At 34.9% G+C, this 13,360-nt stretch overlaps 2 protein-coding genes across 2 annotated transcripts; both read left to right on the top strand.

The window, feature by feature from the left end:
• Window positions 1-2,445: 2,445 nt before the first annotated feature.
• Window positions 2,446-4,960, top strand: LOC108998906 (hexose carrier protein HEX6). Its single transcript, XM_018975666.2, has 3 exons — window positions 2,446-2,669; window positions 3,281-3,603; window positions 3,710-4,960. The coding sequence occupies exons 1-3, from the start codon at window positions 2,540-2,542 to the stop codon at window positions 4,751-4,753; spliced, it is 1,497 nt and encodes a 498-aa protein (XP_018831211.2). The 5' UTR covers window positions 2,446-2,539; the 3' UTR covers window positions 4,754-4,960.
• A 1,887-nt stretch (window positions 4,961-6,847) lies between these two features.
• Window positions 6,848-13,327, top strand: LOC108998889 (uncharacterized Rho GTPase-activating protein At5g61530-like). The gene is made up of 10 exons (XM_018975631.2): window positions 6,848-6,965; window positions 7,180-7,296; window positions 7,435-7,697; window positions 9,462-9,524; window positions 9,656-9,674; window positions 10,264-10,362; window positions 10,465-10,542; window positions 10,630-10,874; window positions 11,503-11,662; window positions 12,753-13,327. Exons 2-10 carry the CDS (start codon window positions 7,236-7,238, stop codon window positions 12,896-12,898), a joined length of 1,134 nt encoding a protein of 377 aa, XP_018831176.1. The 5' UTR covers window positions 6,848-6,965; window positions 7,180-7,235; the 3' UTR covers window positions 12,899-13,327.
• Window positions 13,328-13,360: the final 33 nt, after the last annotated feature.

The following is a 13,360-nucleotide window of genomic DNA, read 5'->3' as shown; positions in this document are numbered from 1 at the left end:
TAGATAATTAAATGTGGACATTTGATGTAAATAGTTAAAGTCAAATTCATCTTATATTATTTTATTATCATATAATAAAAAAATAACTATTCTAATGTAGAGATTTATATAAATAGAATAGTTAAAAGTTAAATTTATCTTATATTCATAAAAAAAAACATACTTTAATTTTAATTAATCAATTAGAGTGCTCTAAACCTTATCCCTCGTCGGACGTTGCGGAAAAAGATCCAAACCTGTATCATTGATTTGAAAAACATGGAGGCAGAGCCAGATCATACTAATCGTCGACGCTCGGTGTATTTGTGTGCCAAAGACAGTTTAATAAACTCATAGGGGGTGGTTCGAGCCCCATCATCAGGTCAATAGCAGTGACCAAGCCATTCAACAACTATTCTCATGAAGTCGATCCAAATTATTATAATATTTATAAACTTTTCATAAATTTTTTATTGTTAATACCAAAAATTTTACAATAGATTGAACAAAAAAAAAAAAAAGTCATCTCCGATCCATATTGGTGATTCGAGTTTTGATATGATGTTCGTCGCGTTTATCCATAACATAAATAATAAATAAACGAATATAAATAAATAAAAAAGAGACACATGAATTTACGTTGTTCGGCATAAAAGCCTACAACTACGAATTGTAAATCCACTATATCTGGTGGCCTTACATATCACTCAATATAACGAGAGAATTTAGTCTCAGACAAGTCCCTCTAAAGATTTGGTAGAGAGTGCCTGGAGAGCTTGTAGAGAACCTATCCAGAGTCCCTCAGATTTGTGAGGGAGCTGCTCCTTATATAAAGGTTTTGAGTAATAGAGTCCAACTTGACTTGTGATATTTTTTTCTTTTAAGAGTATGAGCCAACTTTTTTACCTTATATATTTCTTGCCTTATCTCTTGGTTTTATCTCTTCTCTTAATGATAGATTTTCAAAATGTTTGACCAAATCAATTTAGCCTCTAACACTCATGTTAAAAAATAATTCATAACTTTTAAGATAAATAAATTTAAAAATTTATCAAAATATAATATATATATATATATATATAATATATAATTATTTTTAAAATAGTTCCAACAATTAGAACGTAGGTTGGCCAATTTGGGGTTTTCTCCTACCGGCCGTAAAGTCCTAAATTAATGGATTGTAATAGATCCGACGTGTGTTATGAGGATATATTAGATTATTTGTCCTAACTCCTGACCAATTCCTTGGACACGTGTAATCACTGTAGACAGCGTTCCGAAGTCGGAAGAGGATACTTAAGTTTATGGGCTTGTAATAATTGATGAGTTATTTTACTCTACTGACTACTCTAACTACGTTATTTAAATAGTAAAATTTAATTTATAAAATTTAAATTTTAAAATTTATATTACAAATTAAATTATATCATATAAGTATTTTATTAACTGTGCTACACATTGATTTAAAAATAAAATTTTTATAATTAATTTGTAGAATCGATAATGAGATAATCTCCAAGTAGACATGCATTAGAAACTTTTATATGAAATAATTATCTTTCTTCCGGACAGTCTATCATAGGAATTAATGAAAAAAGTAGGTTAAAGGGGAAATATTAATACCAACGAGTAGATCCCACCTAAAATAGATAAATTCTAAATAGATAAGTCTTATATAAATCTTGGTAAAAAAATAAATATTATTTAAAAAATATAAAAAAAATTATTTTTATGAGTAATGCTACATACAGTCGTATAATACGCAAACGTCATACAGTCGCCTTGAAAAAGAGTGAGATTCATTATTAAAAAATTAATTTCTTTTCATGTAGGTTTTATATTTATTTACTTTTTTTAAAATGACTACACGACACTTACACATTCACGACTATAAATATTATTTTTCTTACTGAATAAACAGAGCCATCGCCGAGGATCCATTGCCTTCGCTCGTAAGTAATGAAATGAAAGTCCATCTAATAAAATGGGCTTGGGCCCTAGGCCTATAGGCAATAGTCGAACTAGTCCGATTGGCACTTAATTGGAGAATATTGTATTTGTTGCGTACGGGAACTTTTTGTCCTCTTTCCATTCAACAGTTTTCTCGGGCTAGGCTTTATTTTTTTAAAATTAATTTAATTCTTCTATTCATTATTTATATATTAAATATTTGATAAAAAAAATTAAAATTAAAAAAAATATGGTGTGTGAAAGTTGTGTAGATTTTTTATAGCTAATAAGTCCACCGGTCGTGCTTTGATTTTTTTTTTTTTAAATATGACGTGTCTCAGTGTCTGGCAGTGCATAAGGCTCCAAACTTAGCATACCCCCATATAATTCAAACCCACATGCGCGAATAAAGTGCACAAAAAATATCTATATTCTACGTTGTTTAGATTTTTTTTTTGACGATTATGCAGCATTCATGGTTACTTCCAAAATTGACATCAATATCAATAATGCATGCTGCCCTCTACTAGTCAAGGAAGACTGCTTCTGCTTCTTTACTTCTCTATCCATAACCGAGTCTCCTGTGTGTGCAGTGAGCTTGGAAAAGGCCATGGCAGTGGGATTAGCAATTGCAGGTGAGGGCAGGCAGTACAATGGGAGGATAACCCGGTTTGTAGTCCTGTCTTGTATGATGGCCGCCATGGGAGGAGTTCTCTTTGGCTATGATATTGGAATTTCAGGTCTGCACAAGTACTGATGCAATGAGATATTCAACCATTAATTCGTACTAAACTTTGTATGCTTTAGGATTGTATATTGGAGTTTTGGTTGTTTCCGGCCAGTTTATGTGCGACTTTATATCCCAGCTGATATCATCATGTATTATTAGTTATATCTAAAGGAACATTCCATTGCTAGCTGTTCCATCTATATATAATGTGTTGATTCCATGCAACTGCTAAAAAGATTTCTATCCTTTCACAAGAAAGAAAGGAACAAACACCCTCCATTAAGTGATTAAGATTTTACATTCAAGAATTAGTTCATTGTGTGTGTAAATTGAAAGAAGGGTGATGATTTTTGGATGCAAAATCTTATTTTTTTTCATGAGAAAATGGGAAGATACACTTTTTACAGTAGTCCAACTAGTAGAATTTTTATAATTTCCACTATAAATTACCAAAGTTAACACATTGCAAGCTCAAAATTACTTTTCTTTCAAGCATATTCAGTACTAGTATATCAGGTGGTGAGCAGGATGGCTCAATTGTCATTGTCATTGGTTGTGGAAATTGTGATTAGCCATTGTAGAAAATATCAAACGTTTGTACTTGGACAATTTACTTTGAAGGTGGAGTCACCTCTATGGAGTCATTTCTCAAGAAGTTCTTCCCAGAGGTGTACACTAAGATGAAAAAAGATACCAAGATTAGCAATTACTGCAAGTATGATAGCCAATTGTTGACTTCCTTCACATCCTCACTCTACGTGGCTGGCCTTGTGGCAACTTTCTTCGCTTCCTCGGTCACTAGAGCCCTGGGACGCATGCCATCAATCCTCGCTGGAGGCGCTGCTTTCCTTGCGGGTGCAGCCCTTGGCGGTGCAGCTTTCAATGTCTACATGCTTATACTTGGTCGCGTCTTGCTCGGAGTTGGGGTCGGTTTTGCAAACCAGGTAGCATTCTTATAACTTTTCCTTTCTATGTAATGAATTATTTTGGGGTGAACTGATTTTAGTCCTCTTATGAATTATCTTCTACTATATACTGTAAATTTTACAGGCAGTCCCCTTGTATCTCTCTGAAATGGCCCCACCAAAATACAGAGGCGCAATCAACAATGGTTTCCAATTCAGTATTGGCATCGGTGCTCTATCAGCAAACATCATCAACTTTGGTACGGAAAAGATCAAAGCAGGCTGGGGATGGCGAATCTCTCTAGCAATGGCCGCCGTTCCAGCCTCCATTCTTACATTGGGTGCTCTTTTCCTCCCGGAAACACCCAACAGCCTGATCCAACGCAGCAGCGACCATCACAAGGCCAAACAAATGCTACAGCGCGTCCGAGGCACCAACGATGTCCAAGTAGAATTAGACGATCTGATCAAAGCTAGTTCCATATCGAAAACCATCGAACACCCGTTCAAGAAAATTTTAGAAAGAAAATATAGGCCCCAACTTGTAATGGCAATAGCCATACCTTTCTTCCAACAAGTGACGGGAATCAATGTCATTGCCTTCTACGCCCCAATACTATTTCGGACGATTGGTTTGGGGGAAAGTGCATCGCTTTTGTCGGCGATCATGACAGGGATTGTTGGCACAGGCTCAACCTTCATATCCATGCTTATAGTGGATAAACTTGGCCGAAGAACTTTGTTCATAATAGGGGGTATTCAAATGTTCATCTCCCAGATTATGGTGGGAGGAATAATGGCAGCTCAGCTAGGTGATCAAGGTGGGATAGGCAAAGGGTATTCGTATTTGGTTCTGATTTTGATAGGTGTGTACGTTGCTGGGTTTGGGTGGTCATGGGGTCCATTGGGATGGCTAGTTCCGAGCGAGATTTTTCCATTGGAGATTCGATCGGCTGGGCAGAGTATTACGGTGGCAGTGAGCTTTATATTCACTTTCGTAGTTGCTCAAACTTTTCTGGCAATGCTCTGCCACTTCAAGGCCGTGATTTTCTTCTTCTTTGGGGTATGGGTAGTGGTGATGACGGCATTTGTGTACTTTCTATTGCCGGAGACGAAGAACATGCCGATTGAACAGATGGACAGAATATGGAGGGAGCACTGGTTTTGGAACAGAATTGTGGAGAAGTGAGTCGGGAGTGTAAGATTGAAGTGCGAATTAGAACTAGAATCAGTTGGGCCAAAATTTGATTATTATATTAATCAAATATATCACTGTTATATTAAAATATTAACTTTGACATTTTTATTTATTTTAATTTTAATTGTAATTTAAATATTTTTTCGTTATTAAAAAATATTAATTTTTTAACGTTCACGTTAAATTTTAAATAAAAAATTAACATTAAATAATCATAATATTGCAAAACTAGAACTTGAAGCACTCAAACAAGATGATACCACATTATTAAAATGATGACTAATGGAAACTGGCTATCTTTTGTGATTGAGTTTGAGATTTGGGCACTTTGTGCTTTTAAGACGAAAAGAAATTTTTTAGAGTTGTGAGATTGCACAAAACGAATAGCACATAAGAGAGAGAATTTTTTATGCCAAAATAATATTTAACTAGCAACTTGAACTCAACAGATTTGGCCAGTGAAAATTATCGAAGTTAAAAACATTATAGTTTTGCTGAATACACTACAGTGAATTTTTATGTAATCTAGTTAAAATTTTATTAAAATATAATTTTATTGAATCTACTACTAATACTTTTGAGAAAATAAATGATGAGTAGATTTTTTCAGTGATCTTAGTGTAGTCGCTTCTTCCTTTTGTTTGGTTGGCCTAAAAGCAAGGCTACTTAAAATTTGGCTTAAAATTATATCCTCTTCCGTACTATTATGTAAGAAAATTTAAATTTAAAATTTTTCTTACAAATTAAATACGAATACGTCAAAAATATAAAAATCAAAAGATCGAAGGGTGAAAGTCCTCCTTGGCTATTAGCAATAATTAGTTTTTCCCCCCTCGTGTTTATGCTTAATACCCCCAAACTATCCATTTAAAAAACAAAAAATACCCCCAAACTATCAATTTTTTTATTAGATTACATAAAACTTTAGTTCTGGATGATTTACCCTTTAATTCCAATTTGGGAGCCAACTTCTCTATATTAATTTTGGCGTTTAGACGATAAAGTGGGGCAAAGTTGCAAATCAGATCTATCCCAACCTCTATCAGAAACAAAACGGAAAACATTTTGGGCCTTTCGTCATGTTGGAAAGCCCAGCCCAATATTGAAAATAATGGCAGAAAAAAAGTATGAAATTCTTTTCATTAATATATTTTACCTATGAATAAATTATGAAACTGGACTTACCCATAAAAATCAGTTCCGTTTATAAATAATAATTAAAATCATGATCATAATATCTAATAAACTATACTAAACATATACAATTGATTTAAAATGAGAGAAGTGTTATCTATACAAATAGATTATATAAAGGTAAATCTATAAAAATAACACAATTTAATGTGATTCGATAGATTTATTTTATAATAAAAATAATTTTATAATTACTGGCATAATTTCCAACTTTTAAAATAGAGGCTTAGAGTTTGAAACTCCCATTTTCCAAATTTATAAAGAACAACAATTTTATAATTTAACGTATCATATAAACTATCAAATATTTTTTTAAAAATAAAAGGGAGGAGAAATTTTTTTTTCTGTCAACAATAACATACTTTTTAGATAAAGATTTTAACTATAAAATAATTTTATAAAAATAATTTTATAATTTAATAAATTTAATTTATTAAATTATAAAATTATTTTTATTATAAAATAAATATATGATATATAGGTTATTTTTTGTAATCGTATGTATCACTTCTCTGCTTTTTATGGTCAATTTATTTAACTCAGGTCAACTTCTCAATACTTAGAAGAGTAATGAGATTCAGTGATAGGGATAAGAGTTGTGCAGTTGCGTGACATTGATTATTGACAGAGAATTTAATTCTCTTTTGTCCTTAGATCCCTTCTCTTCTCTTTTTATTTGCTGAGATTTTTTTATTTATTTTTATTTCAATTTAGCAGTACAGTCGCTGAACTCATCGCCAGGTGGAAACACCACGGGGAGAGAACCGTTAAAACACTGGAGAAGATTACGAGAAAATCATACGTGGCTTTATTTCATTGGTTCGTGCTATCAAACAAAATTACTGACGGCTCTACTTTAAACTATCCTACCTTCCCACGGCAATTGAATGTCTCTCTCTACTTCGTAACGACTTGTAGACCCATTCTCTTTCTAGCCTCGTCTGGCTTGGCTGGGCTGGGCAGGCTTTCGAATTTTGCTCGAGTTCCTCCGATTAGTCGTCAACCGAAGGTGAATCATTTCCTTCCTTTTTCTTTCTCCATTATTAGGGTTTATATCTTTCTTTTTTTCTGTTGTTTCATCGACTTTTGATCTTTATTGGAAGCTAAAGTACTTTTCCTTCGTGATCGGAAAAAGCCTTAAGGATATGTATATATAATTTCTTTTTTGAAAAATGAAGAAATTGAATCTCTGACACTTGTATTGTTTCCTACATATCTTATAGGAATTCTTGTTGGAATTCGATTTCTGGTGATTGCGACTGCGACTGCGACTGCTTCAATGCCGTCCGTCACATCGCCTCAGTGGCAGGAGAAGGCTAGCGGTTTCTTTTCTTCCTCAGGTATGGAATTCATATACTCATAGGTAATATAAGCACGTAAACATATCGAGCTGTACCCAAGTTTTCTTGTTTGCCCTCTTTTATTTTCTTGTTTGGTTATTTATATGTATATATTTAAAATTAAGGTTTTTAAAGCAGGGGTGAAGCTTAAAGAAGCCGGGCAATCGGCCGGGACATTTGTGGGGGAGGTTGCAAAGGATGCGAAGTACAACTTCACTGATGTGGCGGAGCGTGTTGGCTCCATGGTGAAAAGTCGATGGGCATTTCTACAGCAGCCAGCCACAAGGCACGCCGTTCAGGAACGTCTTATATCCGCTGCTGCTACCACCGGTACATTGCTTAGGAAGGGAGTCTCCGAGACAAAGGACAAGGTTGTCGTCGGGAAGACAAAAGTTGAAGAGGTAAATTTAGCTAAACAACTAGACCTTTCCTTCATTTCAAAACTCTCGCAATAATTTTCTTGTTCGAGTCATACAGAATAGATTGTGAAAGTCAAGAGTTAGAGCCGAGGTGACTTGTCTGACATTTTTTTTCTTTGAAGTCTGAGTCTGAAGAATTTTAGAGGTGTATCCGATTGATATGCATCTCAAGTGTTCTTTAGTGTTATCTATAACTCAATACATTTAATCTTCTGAAAATTGATGCCAAGACGCACTTATCTTTGGTTGAAGTTGAACAAGAGTCGACTAAGCCTTAACGCTGAACCTATCAATGCACAGTTGTTGAGGGAAAAATTAGTTAATTGGCATATTCTTGTGAAAAACTGTGTAAACTTGTGTTGTAACAAGTGTGTAGTGTGTCAAAGTGAAAAAGGGAGGGCCAACTCAAGTCAGAGAGTTCGCTCGAAGTGGCTCGACATTTCGCTCGAGCGAACTTCAAGTCAGAGACTTCGCTCGACATGGCTCGACACTTCGCTCGAGCTACATTAAAGTCCGAGAGTTCGCTTGACTCAGCTCGACACTTCGCTCAAGTGAACTTCAAGTCAGAGAGTTCGCTCGACATGGTTCAACACTTCGCTCAAGTTACATTCAAGTCAGAGAGTTCGCTTGACTAGGCTCGACACTTGGCTCGAGCGAAACTAAGTTTGCTGGACACTTCGCTCGAGCCAATGTTCTGGAAACCTAATTATCTTAGGTTTGAGCGCCTCTTTCCTTATTTGTATAAAAGGAAACCTTTTGGTCTTTCCTTGGGGTGTGGAAAAATAGAGCAAAAACCCTAAGTGCTTCAAGAGCTAAAGAGAGAAACCTTTCCTCACCTTGTGAATCTCTCTTGGACAAACACATATCCACCACACCACACTCAAGATCAAATCTCATTCAAAGTCCATTGAAGTGGACGTGTTGACTGTCCGGAAGGTTTCCGGAGCTGATCTTGATGCAGAGATTGAGAGGTTCTCGTGGAAAGCTATAGAAGGTCGGAGTTCCGACACTACATGCATGTAGAGATCGAGTGGGTCACTCGTGATGTTGCAAGCCAAGTTTAGGAACTACAAAGGTTTTGTGAGTGTCTCTAAATTGATTGTAATAAACTTTTTCTATAGTGAATTTTAGGTGGTGGCTTACACCCGGAGTGGTTTTAGAATTTGAAGACGTTCTTCAAATGAGTTTCCACTTCATGACCAAATCTCTGTGTTGATTATTTGTATGATTTGTTTCATATTTTAATTGCTTACTTGTCTTATATTTTATTAGAAAAGAAAATTTGAACTGCACCTATTCACCCCCCTCTAGGTGTTGTATGGGATAGAACCACTGCTTTTCAAGTTGAAAATAAGCTCTTGTAAAACCAGGCAAAACCAAGATAGTCACTTTTGGTTGATTTGAGTTATTTACTTGCTCTTCATATTAATCAAATTCTCCAATTAAGATTGGAAAGAGTGATGTCTGTAGTTGTTTTCGGGCTGATGAGCTCATGTATGGAATTATTATTTTCAATCGTTTGAGTTCTTTTAAGATATATTCATTTTAATGCAGCATCTTTGGTATTATCTACATTAAAATGACTTATTATTACTTGTGTGGAATTATCTGCATTCAAAATTAAAATGACGCATCTTTGATTGTTTTGGGGCTAATGAGCCGATGTGTGGAATTATCGCTTGCCTGACATCTTTGATGTGTCACATAATTTGAACTGACACATCTGAGATGCTGAGTTTGTTCCAGGTGGCAAAGAAGACTGCACAAAAAAGTAAAACCATATTGACTGACATTGAACGATGGCAGAAGGTATTAGGATTCTGAGGCAACTAGTAGTTCTTGTTCCTCTTCTCGTTCCCGTTTGTACTTCATATTTTTTTGGTTCTCTCTCCGTCCATCACTAAGTTTCAAAATTCTTATGTTGTTTTGCTCACTTGCAGGGAGTTGCTAGCACTGATGGTAAGTTACTTAAACTTGGATCATTTTAAGCTTTTAAAATTGTGTTTTTAATTTGGTGTGCTTTTTTATTCTAACTTCTGCCCGTTGAACTTGAATTGATTGTCTGTAGAAAGGCTTGCTGTCTAGGAGATGGTCATTATGTTAATTTAATGAAACTGAGATAGTAAAAGTTTCTCTGTTTTTTTTCTAATTATTATTTCTTATTATAAGTAAAAGTAGCTTTATTGAAGAGACTGTAATAGGCATTGTCCAAGTAGACAGGGAGTATACAAAAGAAAAAACTTAATTACATTCTAGCAACCAGAAAAAGAAGTAAAAGTTCCTCTGTTTTGTGATATTGGAGACTTTTTTCTATGTAGGTGCAGTTTTAAGTAGTGGCGTTATTCTTTTAGATTCCAGTGGTGGTTGGAACTTCCAATATATGTTGGTTTGTAATCTTGTTCTATGTTAGCACTTCTTCCTGGCAGATCTGTAATAACTTAGGAATGCTTTTAATTTAGCTTTTTGGCTTGGGCTATCAACATGACCTTTTTCTGGTCTGTATAGTGATATTTCCCCTATTTTTTTATTTTTTATTTTTCTTTCCTAGTATTTGGAGTTCCAATTGAGGCCACAGTGCAACAACAACAATCCAGCAGACCCATTCCCCATATTTTGGTCAAATGTGCAGACTATCTCATAGTATCTGGTAATTGAATTTAGACAAAGTACACTTTGCTAAATCATTAACAAATGAGCTTCAATTCAATTTCATTTTCTGAGAGTAACTTATTTTTTGTTGATTTTTAAGGATTAAACTCACCAGACCTGTTTAAGTCTGAAGGAGATAAAAAGGTCATTCAGCAATTGGTTTCAATATACAACGATGGTATCTTATCTGTTGTCTTCATTTATTCAATTTTGATGATCTTATTATCTCATGCTGTGATATAATGCCATAAGATGTTGATTACAGATTCAAATGCGTCATTACCAGAGGGAGTAAATCCAGTCGACATAGCAGCTCTAATAAAATGCTATCTAGCCTGCCTTCCTGAGCCACTAACTACATTTGAGCTTTATAATGAGATCAAAGGTGCCCGTTCTAGCATACATGCAATGAGAAACATACTTAAGAGGCTTCCTATTGTAAACTACATGACCCTGGAATTTATTACTGCTCTGTTACTCCGTGTTAGCCAGAAGTCACTTCTTAACAAGGTATGAATCTTCTCTCTCTCTCTCTCTCTCTCTCTGAATTGGGGTTGTGACCGTCAATGCCACCTATAGTGGTTGATTGTGTGAGCTGAGGCATTTGCTTATTAGATATGAACTTCTGACTTGATAGAGGATTATATTTACTGCATTCTTTCCAAACACCAAGAGGATTGTTCAGTTGATCTATTAAAACATTCATACCATGTGGCATCTAAACTTATGGAATCATGTTTATAATGATTAAGACGCCCCATATTTTGATATGCATTTTGCTGCTTGCTTTGTTTTTATCTTCACTGGTTAAAAAACTACTTTTCCCTAATTATTTGCCTCTGATTCTGTTGGGGAATTCTTCATTTGACTTATTTCATAGTTAACCTGCTCCTCCATATTGTTCGTGAAGGAAATATTGTTAGTTGTATCTGTTGTTTGTCACTTTCTGCAGCTTTTATTTTCATTTGGCAAGTTATAGAAATCCTCGTCTAATTCTGTTATGGCCATTCGATCAAGAATTCTTTTCTATTTTAATTCTTTTTTTTGCTGAATGAGCTATTGTGGAACAGTGAATAAAATTATTATTCTATAATATGCATTTCATAAGCTTTCTCAATTGTTGTTAACCTCTCTACAGATGGATATCCGAAGCCTTGCGATGGACATGGCCCCTGTTATTATTTGGCAGAGGGGACGGAAACCGGAATTTTATAAGAAATATTGGAGTGAACCATCCAAAGGTCCTTCCAAAAAATTGGATCCCCCGCCTAATTACAGTGCATGGGACATGCTTGCTGGTTAGTAGTCTTGTTTCCTATAGTTTGTTCATATATATACATATATATATCAACTTTGTGCCTAGGCTAGCGTGCCCTTGCATCTCACTATCTGTGACTCCAGAAGGTTGAATAAATCTGTGGGGCATCTAGGCTCTTGTTTCAATGGATTTCATTTTTCATGGGATTAATTACATATGCTTTACATGTATACGAATGGAAAGACCATTGCAATGCTTGGGATCACAACATTGTGCTAATGTTGTATATGACTAACTTGTTTCTTTATATGAGACTCTTCACACCCCGAGAATGAATCATAACATTTATTCATCTGCAATTTGTAACGAATTTTCCAACCCCACCTCGAAATGCAATGAACTTAAACTGAGACTCTTCATTAAAAAAAAAAAGGAAAAAAAAAAAAGAAGACAGACTCATTGTACAAAAGTATAAAACATTATGTACTTTAGTATTGAAGGGTTTTTAAAGGGGTGATTGGGAATATCTTGTTCAATCACTCCTGGTGAAAAGTTTGCGATTTAACCAGTTTCTTGTAGAAAAACTTCTGAGGGTGCGGTGCACGGGACCGGGATTTACTCTACAGGAGTAGGTCCGAAGGGCCCTGCCTTTGAGAGGTTCCCCGACATAAAAAAAAAAAAAAAAAAATATTGTTTAAGTTGGATGATATCTCTACATTATATTTAAACAATGGATCAGTCATAAAAAACTTGTGCTATTTCTTTTAAACCAATTTTTTTTTCTGGGATTGGCTTATAATAAATGTCAAGCTTTTGTTTTCTTTTTGAGTTGAATTGCGAGGGTTATCTGGAAATTTCCTTTTCTTTTCATTTTCCCTGGTGCTATATTATTGTAGAACTGAGATCACAATGTCCACACAAGTTTTTTTTTTATGTTCTTTTTATTTTGTGAGTCAAGACTAACTTTGTAGAGTATCTGTGGGAACTTAATATCAACTAAATGCTTATTTGTTATATATACTATTAGGGGGTTTTTTTCACTGATAAAAAATGTTGGATTATGCAAAGCTATTTGCTGAGTTTTTTTTTACTGGTAAGTCCTTATTCTTTCCTTAACCTCATGGATACAGAGGAGGGTGAAGCTATGGACGCATCCTCTCTCATTCCCTTGGACGATGGCATGCCTGTTGACTTTGGTGCCATTGAGGTTGTTCAGTGTCTTATAGAACACCACAATGCAATTTTCACTGATGCAAATGAGACGATTTGGAGATGAATTGGAATGACATTTTCCTCATACATCACCAATTATTTGGCAAGGATGAATTCCTAATCTGGTCGTGATGATCATGGGACAGCACGGGATGTGATGTTCGTTAAAGTAGGCAGAATTTCTGTATATTGGTCTATATGTTGTAGTTAGGGATCAGGGCGTACTGGAACTAGGATTAAAATGAGTATTGAATTTTTGCCGCTTGAGGAATGGTTTTTCACCCATGCATATATTCAGAAATATTGATAGTTCAATACTTTACAAATTCAGTGTTATATATAGCCGTGAAATTCTCGTCTGTGTGATTGCAAATGCTGTTATCATTTACAAGAGTGTGAGTGCGGATGGGGGAATGATCTAAGTTTTGTAAGCGTTGCATTTTAGACTGAATTAAGTAATTGTATTGTGATTTATGAATTGGTTTATGGTGAACTGGCTTTACTATACGGTTATACGGACAAAGTT

Source organism: Juglans regia, chromosome 11 (assembly GCF_001411555.2).
Source record: "Juglans regia cultivar Chandler chromosome 11, Walnut 2.0, whole genome shotgun sequence".
Classification (NCBI taxonomy): Eukaryota; Viridiplantae; Streptophyta; class Magnoliopsida; order Fagales; family Juglandaceae; genus Juglans; species Juglans regia.
Note: the sequence above shows the minus strand (reverse complement) of the source record. Positions and strands in the feature narration are given on the sequence as shown.

Bases quoted from the DNA above. Each gene is read 5' to 3' on its own strand.
- LOC108998906 (XM_018975666.2), top strand. From the start codon at position 2,540: ATGGCAGTGGGATTAGCAATTGCAGGTGAGGGCAGGCAGTACAATGGG. The intron at 2,670-3,280 runs GTCTGCACAAGT...TTTACTTTGAAG, and splicing joins CTATGATATTGGAATTTCAG to GTGGAGTCACCTCTATGGAG. The intron at 3,604-3,709 runs GTAGCATTCTTA...TAAATTTTACAG, and splicing joins GGGTCGGTTTTGCAAACCAG to GCAGTCCCCTTGTATCTCTC.
- LOC108998889 (XM_018975631.2), top strand. From the start codon at position 7,236: ATGCCGTCCGTCACATCGCCTCAGTGGCAGGAGAAGGCTAGCGGTTTC. The intron at 10,363-10,464 runs GTAATTGAATTT...TTGATTTTTAAG, and splicing joins AGACTATCTCATAGTATCTG to GATTAAACTCACCAGACCTG. The intron at 11,663-12,752 runs GTTAGTAGTCTT...TCATGGATACAG, and splicing joins TGCATGGGACATGCTTGCTG to AGGAGGGTGAAGCTATGGAC.